Consider the following 9,766-nt stretch of genomic DNA (forward strand, 5'->3'; position numbering starts at 1 on the left):
GCGCACGCAACTGTGCCGTCGGCAATCGTCAGACCCCCCGGCAAGAGTCAGGCGCACTATGATTGGTCATTAGTTGTCGACTGCTATCGTTACGCGTCGTTATCGATAGCTGCCGCCGTGCATACAGGGAATCATAATAACACGATTGAAATAATTATTACCAATAGTGCTTTTATAATAGATTTATAAACAATTTATTCTTTATCGTTTTTTACTGTTTTTTTTACTTTTACCTCATTGTTCTGCACCAAACACAATACCTACGTTGTATACACTTATTATTAAAACCAAAAAGGAATCATTATATGTAATTTAGTAAGAAATTAAAACTAAAAAATAAATACAATTTCATATTTACGAAAATTCCTCATATTTCTAAAAAAAAAATCATTATATTTCAACAGTTATTTTCAGTAATTTAAGTCATATTTACAAAAATTACACACACATAAACAGTTATTTACAAAAATTAGTCATATTTACACAAATTTAAACAGTTATTTACAAAAAATTGGTCATATTTACAAAAATTTATTCACTATCTGAATCCGTTTCAGATGAAGTGTCTCCCGTGATAGTCATCGTCAAATCATCTGATATCTCCGCGGACAAGACCTCGTCAATAATATTGTCAACTTCATAAAATTTTGTTTCTTCCTTTTTGGTGTGGCTTATAAAATTTTTCCACATTTCTGCGTCGACTTGTTTTATACCCTCTATCAATAAATTTTTTACTTCTGGAAGCTTATAAGTAGTGTTATTCATCCGAACGTGGTTTTTCACTGATGACCAAGCCAGTTCGATGGGGTTTAGCTCACAGTGGTATGGCGGGAGTCGTAAAACTGTATGATTTTTCGCTTTCAGAAGTTCGTCAATAACATACTTATTGTGTATTGGCTTCAGACGTTTGACAATATGTAGAAGTTGAGGGATGACCATTGAGTGATTAATTACTTCTCCTTTATCTTCCAACCACTTGATAATATCCGCCTTTCGGGTATTGGATGTTGGGGCTCGGTCAATTTTGACGGAATGGTAGGATGCATTGTCCATTACAATTACGGAGTTCGATCGTAGTAGCGGTAAAATGCCCTCCATCCACTCACGAAATGTGTCCCCATTCATTTCATCGTGGTAATCATTTGTGTTTTTTTTCGACTCGAAATACAATAAACCACCGGGTAGAAAGCCATCTTCTGAGCCTATATGGAGTACAATGAGCCGTTTGCCCTTACCCGAGGGATTAACAGCACCTGTCGATGGCCAAATGTAAACTCCTACACGAATAACCTTTTTACCTAAATCATCATTAAATGTAAACTCCTACACTAATAACCTTTTAAAATTTTTACCTGTAAATCAAAGATATTGTAATCTCTTACATAAAAATTTTTGCCCTTTAAAAAATAGGGTAATATTACTTAAATTCACGATTTTTAAGTTGAAATGCTCAAAAAGCTCAAAATTATCATAACTTGAAAATAATAAATATATATTTAACAAACAAACGCTTGAATAGAGTGTGTTTATACTATACTATACGTTCATATCGGCACTTGCAGTACAAGATGTTTTAAATAGATCAGCGATATGGTATCGAATATTGTCGAACAACGATAAAACATGATAATCTCGTCTGTATCGGAAATTTCCGAACAAATTGGCGTTTATTGTCGATATCATAGTCCGCTCGTAACTGAATAACTGCATATTGTTTGAGTTTAGTCTAGTGAATCTTTTGCGTCTTTCACCATTTTGTGCAGTAAAGTTAGTCACTCTTATATTATTGCAATGGAATTCATGTACAGTCAGAATGGTAAAAAGTTATTAATAGTTGATAAATATAAATTTTTTTTACACTATACTGCAAAAAGTGGCCAAAAAACTTGGCGATGTATTAATAATAAGTGTCAAAGTAAAATTTACACAAATCATACAGAAGATGAAATTATTGAAAAAAATGTAGTTCAAATTCACAATCATGACGAAGATACTACATTAAATCGCCAAGAAGTCAATAATTCACTGAAAAGGAAAGTAAGTGAAGACAATATTGTAGAAAAACCTTTCAAGTTTATTTTAACTGAAATCAAACATTTTAATAACGAAAATAATTTAAATACAATTGATCTAAATTATATTAGACGAAATGTGTATAATGCACGTAAATCTATTTTGCCACCTTTGCCTAAAAGTATTGAAGAAGTTCACGATACTTTAAATTTAATGGATATAAAAACAAACCGTTCTGAACAATTTGTTTTATTAAATGATCAAGATAGCCATATTATTATATTCTCTTGTATAGAAAATTTAAAATTTCTTTGTTCCAACGAAAAAATATTTTTAGACGGTACTTTCAATTATTGTACAAAATATTTTTTGCAGTTATTCACTATTCATGGTTTTAAGAATCAAAATTATATACCATTAGTCTTTGCTTTGCTTCCTGACAAAAATAGCCATACATACAGCACATTATTTTTAAAAACTATTGAAATTTGCTTACAAAATAATTTACAGTTTCAACCACTTACAGTTGTGGTGGACTTTGAAATTGCTATTCATAATGCAATTAAAAATATTTGGCCAACAGTGGAAATTCATGGTTGTAATTTTCATTTGTGCCAAAATTGGTACAGAAAAATCCAGCAATTAGGCTTAACGAATGATTACAAGAATGGTAAATCTGAAATTGGAAAATTTTTAGCTCTCACATTCGGTTTACCATTATTGCAAGATGCTAACGATATTGAAGATTGTTTTGTATTTGATTTGTTAGAAAATATGCCATCTGACGATAAAGTCCAACAATATTGCGACTATTTATCTGAAAATTATATTTTTTCGTTTTCATTATTTCCTCCAAAGTTGTGGTCTTCTAATGATACTACTAATGCATGTGAGTCGTTTCATTCAAGATTTAATAGTAGTTTTTATCATCATCATCCAAATCTCCATTTATTCGTGAAAATTTTAAAAGATGTACAGACCGAAACATACATTAAAATTAGAAGCAGTCATACAACACAACGCAGACAGACAAAAACAATTTCTAAATATCAATTTATACTCAATAAAAAAAACAAATATATTCGAGGAGAAATTTCACGTTTAGAGTTTATCTCCAAAGTATGCCATACAAATATCCGTAAATAATTATGAGTTATGACTAAGTATTGTTTTATTGAATCTTTTATTATTTTTTCAAAATTTTTTTATTTTATGTGTTACTATATATTGTAAGATTGATATTTTTTTACAGCAATACAAGCAGTATTAATTTTTTGTAGGAGTAAACACTATTTTTTGTAGGAGTGAACACTACTCTTTGTAGGAGTTAACACTATCTTTTGTAGGAGATTACATTACATTTGTAGGAGTTTACCATTCCCCCTGTCGATTGACCTTTTAGGAATGCGTCCCGGTGAGATCGTACTGTTGTGTCAACCCACGTTTTCGATGTACAATCGCCAGCATTTACCCACGTTTCGTCGAGGAAATAAATATGTCGACCTTCTTCCCGATATTTTTTAATGTTCTCTAAATACATTCTACGCCACACAACAATCTCATTTTTTTTACTCATAGCACTGTTCCTACTGCGTTTACTGTACCGGAAATCTAAATCTTTCAAAAGATGAAATAAATTGGTACGCGATATTGAAGGCAAACTGTCGTCGGCGGATACGGCTTGGTGGATTTTATCGACTGTCGGAATTTCACGACGAAACCAAATGGTACTGCGTTTTTTGAAAATTCGTCAAAAAGATCGCGAAAAGAATTTTTCTTACGTGTTGTTTTTGCAACTGGCACCGTCTTTGTCTCATTGTAAGCCTTAATGATTGTGTGAATTGAACGTTCACCAATAGACAATAATTCTGATATTTGTTTACGAATTTGCCTCATGGAAATGTTAGGTTCGTCCATTATTATACTCTTGTACATATTCACAATACGGATTCTTAAATCTTCACTTATAGCCTGAAAAAAATATTTAAAAAAATAAGTCTTAATAAAAATGATGTCTTGAAAGACCTTTCAATTAAAAAACATGTTTTAATCGATTAAAAACATTTTTTTATTTTGAAAAAACATGTTTTTTATAAACTCGGAATTTTTATATCATATAATACTCACTTTTCCACTTTTTTGCTTTTTAATTGGTGATGGGCCATATTCAGCATTATTCTCATCAGAACTGCTTGCCATTTTGGGTGGATAATTCACAAAACGGTATTACAAAAAACAGAACAAATATCAAAAAGCGCGCGGTGTTTTTATGTGTTACGGAATGAACGCGTAAACCACTTGTGGCATATAGTGACGTGCGATATTGTAGTTCACTACGTATACAGCTGCAGCACGTCGGCGGCGGTGGCACAGCCGACATCAGCGCTGTCTGTGGCAACAGACATGCGCGAGCTCGACGAGTTTTCGTCGATCGAGTGGGCAAGGTTATTCTGAATAGACTATAGCTACACAGGAAAAAAAGGGTGTTGGGTTAGCTGGTGAAATAACAAAAAAACTGTTTGATGATGGATTAAATATTAATGATTGTAGAGGCGAATGCTTCGATAATGGTTCTAATATGGCTGGCATTTATAATGGTGTGCAAGCTCATATTTTACAAAAAAATAGATTGGCCGTGTTTGTTCCGTGTGCTGCACACAGTCTGAATTTGGTTGGCGTACACGCAGCAGATACATCTCCAACTATCACTACATTTTTTGGAATAGTCCAAAAAGTATATACTTATTTTTCTGGATCTACATCAAGATGGGAAAAGTTAAAGAGTGTAATAAATGTTACCTTAAAATCACATTGTGATACACGCTGGTCTACAAAAAAACAAGCAGTTTCAGCTCTTAAAAATAATTTAGAAAGCATTTTTAAATTATTAAAAACTCTAAGCACTGATATTACTCTTAACCACGATACGAGAGATGGTGCTAAAAATTTAATTTGTCAAATTAATTTAAAATTTATATGCTTGATAAACTTGTGGAATGACGTTTTGAGTCAAATTGATCATGTCAATATTTTATTACAATCAAAGAATCAAACAATAGATGTTGCATGCAGCCTTATAAATGGACTAATTCTATCAATTGAAGAAATCAGAAAAATTGGATTTAATAATTCATTAGATGAGGCGAAACGTACGGCAAAATGTCTAAATATTTCATCAGAATTTAAAGATAAGCGTAAACGTAAGATTCCAAGGAAGGATTCGTGTGAAGCCGACGATGAAGGAACAGTATCAGATGAAAATAACTTAAGAATCCAGTGTTTTCAATCGTTAGACTCAATTTTAACAAGTTTAAGGTGGAGATTTGAAAAAATGTCAGAAATTAAATCAGAATTCCAATTTTTAACTGGAAATTGTTTAAAGATTATGCCATCCGATGAAATTAAACGTTGGGTTAATGATTTGGCGCTTAAGTATGAACATGATATAGATGGTCCTGAATTATTTTTAGAAATTGAAAAATTTTAATTTCAAGCATCTAAATTAATGTGTTCATTTCAGTCTGCCACACAACTAGATTTACTAAAATGTATACATCACTATACACTCCAAGATTTCTATCCTAATCTTGAAGTGGCATTAAGAATATTTTTAACTATTCCAGTCACCACAGCTACGTGTGAAAGAAGCTTCAGTAAGCTGAAGATCATAAAAAACTATTTAAGATCTACTATGAATCAAAATCGTCTAACAAGTATGGCAATTTTGTCTATTGAAAAAAGTTTGGTAGACCAAATATCATTTGATGATGTTATAGATGACTTTGCAGCAATAAAGGCAAGAAAAGTTAAATTTTAAAAAGTTATTGTTAAATCAATGTAATAAGGTAAACATTTTTATATTTGATAAAATAATAGGATTTTTGTTTAAGTTTGTTATTATTATTTAATTATAATATAAAATAGAGCAATTTTTATAATAATAAAATAAATATAATGCACTTGTGCTACAATCAACAGAGCGTTTTTTTTTTTTTTTTAATAATGAGCATGGTAGTTGAAAAAAATTGTATGTGGGGAGGGGCGCAAATTTGGTTTTCTGCCAGGGGCGCTACTGGTTCTTGCTACGGCCCTGGTCGTCGGTAAGTATTATTTTATAACGAGGATCCAGAAAGATTGCTGATAATAAAACTTTATTTTTCATAACGTATTTCTCTCTGTTTTTCAAACACTCTATAACTCTATTCAGAATGAGAGTGCCCAGTGGCTCGAACGAAAACTAGTTCTGTTCGTGCATGTATTTTTCTACAGGGAGCGCTGTTGTGTACCGACGCGCGTTATATCGCTGCCTTAACGCTAACAACACGTATCTGTTATTATGTTACTTTTCAGGAGAGCCAAAAAACTGTATAATTGTTTCAAAAAACTGAAATGAAATATTTTTTTTGTTTATAAAAATAACTAGCACCAGGCTTGTTAATTTAATTAACATTTTTTATCAAACAAAATGTTTTTAAGCTCAAAATAGTAGATACGTAGTCATAGGCGTAGCCAGACTTCTTGTTTAGGGTATGCAAAATTTGAAGATTATTTTTTTTAGAAAGGAATACAAGTTTAAATTTAGTTAATTATTAAACTGATTTAAATATATTGTTACAACTTAGATTAATATGTACCTATACAAAATTAAAATTATTTAATTACAATAATTAACATGACATGTTTATACCTACAATTGAATATTAATTATTATAAAGTCAATCTTCTTTTATAATCAACTTTATTTTTGAAGTCATCTATAACGGCGTCGACATCAATATTTACTGCAATTTCTTGTTCAATTGCTATAAGCATTAGACTATTCAATCGTTCTTGGACCATTGATGTTCTTAATTTTGATTTAACTTGAGTTAATTTGGAAAATGATCTCTCACATTTACAGCTGGTAACTGGAATAACTGAGAATTTTTTCAAAACAATGCTAAAATTATTAAATAAAACATTTCTGTTAAACATGTTTAACCACTGTAACCATAAATGTAGGATTGATGTGCTTGATTTGGTTAACTTTTTAGGTGTCGTATCATCTTTTTTTAAAATTCGAATTTCGCTAACAAGTTCATCGTAATTACACTTAAAATGATTAGATAAAATATTCAAATCTGTGTTAGTAATATCCAAGTTTAATAATTTATCTATTGAACTTATTATATTTATAGTATCTTGATTAAATCTTTCATCTAAACCATTCATAATTATATCAAGCATAGGATAAAATGACCCGAGTCTTAATTCTTGTTCATTTGTATCTGGAAAGAACTGATTACTACCACCACTATCAATTCGTTGTGCAATTTTACGTTTTTTAGGTTTTGGTATAGTCACATCTAAATTTGTACACATAGAAATAGTTAAGTCATAAATACATTTAAAGTTACATTCAGAACGCATATCATTAATAGCAGATCTAAGAGATTTAATGTAGTTCATAGCAGATAATAAATCACAATTTTCACTTTGTAAATATTTACTTACTTTATTAATCATTGTAAGTATAGGATCCATCATATAAAGTCCAAGAATAAAATTAAAATTTTTAAGTTGATATAATAATCCACGTCCTTTAGCATTAACATCTGTTTGTTTTGTTGAATAAGTAATATTTTCTAAGGCTTTAATCAGTGCTAAATAATTATGTTTTATGGCACTGACGGCTTCTGCCCTACATGCCCATCTTGTTGTTGACAGTGACTTCATAGTTCTCAATGTAACATTTATTTGTTTAGAAATGTTCTCAAGAATAGCGTGACGGACAGCACTACCTTCTATAAAAGTATATGTTAGTTGCACTACTCCAAAAAATTCAAAAACTATGCGATTTTCTTTAGAAGACGTACAAGCATCAACTAGTACTAAGTTTAGGCAGTGCGCGTAACAATGTACATACATAATACTAGAATTCATTTCTTTAAATTTTTTTTGAACACCACCTATTGAACCTGACATGGTTGCCGCTCCATCAAAACAAACTGATGTAATATCATTCCACTCAATAGTTAAACTTGATAACATTTTGGATAGTTCATCAAATATTGATTGAGAATCAACTTTTTCAACTCTATGAAGACCAATAAAGCGTTCAACAGGCATGTAAGTTTCTTCATCAAAATATCTGATAACAAGAGAAAGTTGCTCATTGTGTCCTAAATCAGTTGTCTCGTCAGCTATAATAGACACAGGTTTACACTTTATTGATGAAATAATAGAACGAAGCATAACATTTTGAATACTTTTCATAATATCATTTTGAATATCTGGACTTATATAGGTTGAATTTTTTGGAGCATTTTCTAAATGATCCTTCATTACTGGATCATACCTAGAAATGAGTTCAACAATTTCTAGAAACAAACCTTTTTCTAAACTTTTTGAATTTTCATTATGACCACGTAATGCACGACCACCTTTCGCTATAGTTATTATTATATCAATTAGTTTTTTCATAATTATACGGTTATTAATTCTTTTCTCTTCTTGTTTACTTAAACATTCTATTCTTTTCTTTTCTAGTTGTACATCAATAGGAATGTCTTTAAAATATGCTGATAATGTTTGAACACTACTTATATGAATAGCTGACATTTGATGTAATTTGAATTTTTTTGTAGCCATGTTCCATCCTCTGAATCCAGTACTAATAAAAGCAGGATCGAAGTGACCTCTATGTGATGTTATGTCCATGCTAAAACAGCGACAAGCAAAACAAAAAGCAGCATCCAAAGCTGAACTATATTCTAGCCAATTAAAATCTTTATACCAAAGAGCATGAAAACTTCTATTTGAAACCCCAATCTGTCTCCTAGGAAATGTAATAACTGGTTGAAAAGGACCTTTTTTTATTCTGTCATATCTTTCATATCTATTTGGTGGCATTCTATTAATTGGATCTAAAGGATCACCAACAATATCAACCATTTCTGGAATATGATTAACAATAGTCTTGTTATTGTGATCAACTTCCAATATATTTTCCTAAAAAATTAAATTAGTTAATTAAAATTAAATTGGTTTGTTAATTAAGAATACATAATATTTCTTTATTATTAATGTTTTGATCATAAGTGGCATCTGTCTCGTCAATATTTAATTCAACCAATGTACATTTCTACAATATTATAAAAATGTAATTATTTTTCAGAGATAATAAACTAAGTAATAAACTTATAATTATATTATATAATATAATATTAAAATATAATAATACCTATATAATAATATTTTAATAAGTAATAAACTTATAATTAAATAGCGGATTTTTAGGTTCTTAAAAGCTTAAAATATGATGCTAATATGTTCAAAAATTCTATATATACTATATATATATGCATAACTTGTTCTTCTTGGTAACAGCTAAGTTATTAACTAAAACATAATCGTCTATACTTATAAAAGTCTAATAATATATGCAATTATATATAATATAATATGTACCTGTACTATTTAAACTATAAACTTAGTAGTAATATATATGTCACAAAATATGATTTTATAAGTAGGTACTATATTTTAAAAATAATTGTATTTTTGGTTTGTTTTTGTCCATATTTTGTAGAGTATAGAATATAATATGATATTTGAACTACTACTAAATAATTAAATGACTAAAATACTAAATAAAATGTAATATTTAAGAATATGATAAACAAGTGAACATGATGGAATTGTCTATATACAGTATGTTAATTGAACACTGAACTATTAATGATTAGCAATATGCAATCTGATCCAAAGTAAC

The 9,766-nt window shown here is 29.9% G+C and overlaps 3 protein-coding genes across 3 annotated transcripts; 1 reads left to right on the forward strand and 2 right to left on the reverse strand.

The window, feature by feature from the left end:
* Positions 1 to 531: 531 nt before the first annotated feature.
* On the reverse strand, positions 532 to 1,053 carry LOC112593374. Its single transcript, XM_025337751.1, has one exon. It carries the CDS (start codon positions 1,051 to 1,053, stop codon positions 532 to 534), a length of 522 nt encoding a protein of 173 aa, XP_025193536.1.
* Positions 1,054 to 4,591: 3,538 nt separating this feature from the next.
* On the forward strand, positions 4,592 to 5,500 carry LOC112593375. Its single transcript, XM_025337752.1, has one exon. It carries the CDS (start codon positions 4,592 to 4,594, stop codon positions 5,498 to 5,500), a length of 909 nt encoding a protein of 302 aa, XP_025193537.1.
* Positions 5,501 to 6,720: 1,220 nt separating this feature from the next.
* On the reverse strand, positions 6,721 to 9,003 carry LOC112593376 (zinc finger MYM-type protein 1-like; the record flags this gene model as incomplete). Its single annotated transcript, XM_025337754.1, has 1 exon — positions 6,721 to 9,003. A coding segment is annotated over one exon (2,283 nt), but the record flags the coding sequence as incomplete, so codon positions are not given.
* Between the last annotated feature and the right edge of the window lie 763 nt (positions 9,004 to 9,766).

This window comes from Melanaphis sacchari, unplaced genomic scaffold, assembly GCF_002803265.2.
Source record: "Melanaphis sacchari strain LSU unplaced genomic scaffold, SCAv2.0 Contig2018_pilon_pilon, whole genome shotgun sequence".
Classification (NCBI taxonomy): domain Eukaryota; kingdom Metazoa; phylum Arthropoda; class Insecta; order Hemiptera; family Aphididae; genus Melanaphis; species Melanaphis sacchari.

What these genes read in the sequence shown, in the direction of transcription:
- LOC112593374 (XM_025337751.1), bottom strand. Translation starts at nt 1,053, where the DNA reads ATGGACAATGCATCCTACCATTCCGTCAAAATTGACCGAGCCCCAACA.
- LOC112593375 (XM_025337752.1), top strand. Translation starts at nt 4,592, where the DNA reads ATGGCTGGCATTTATAATGGTGTGCAAGCTCATATTTTACAAAAAAAT.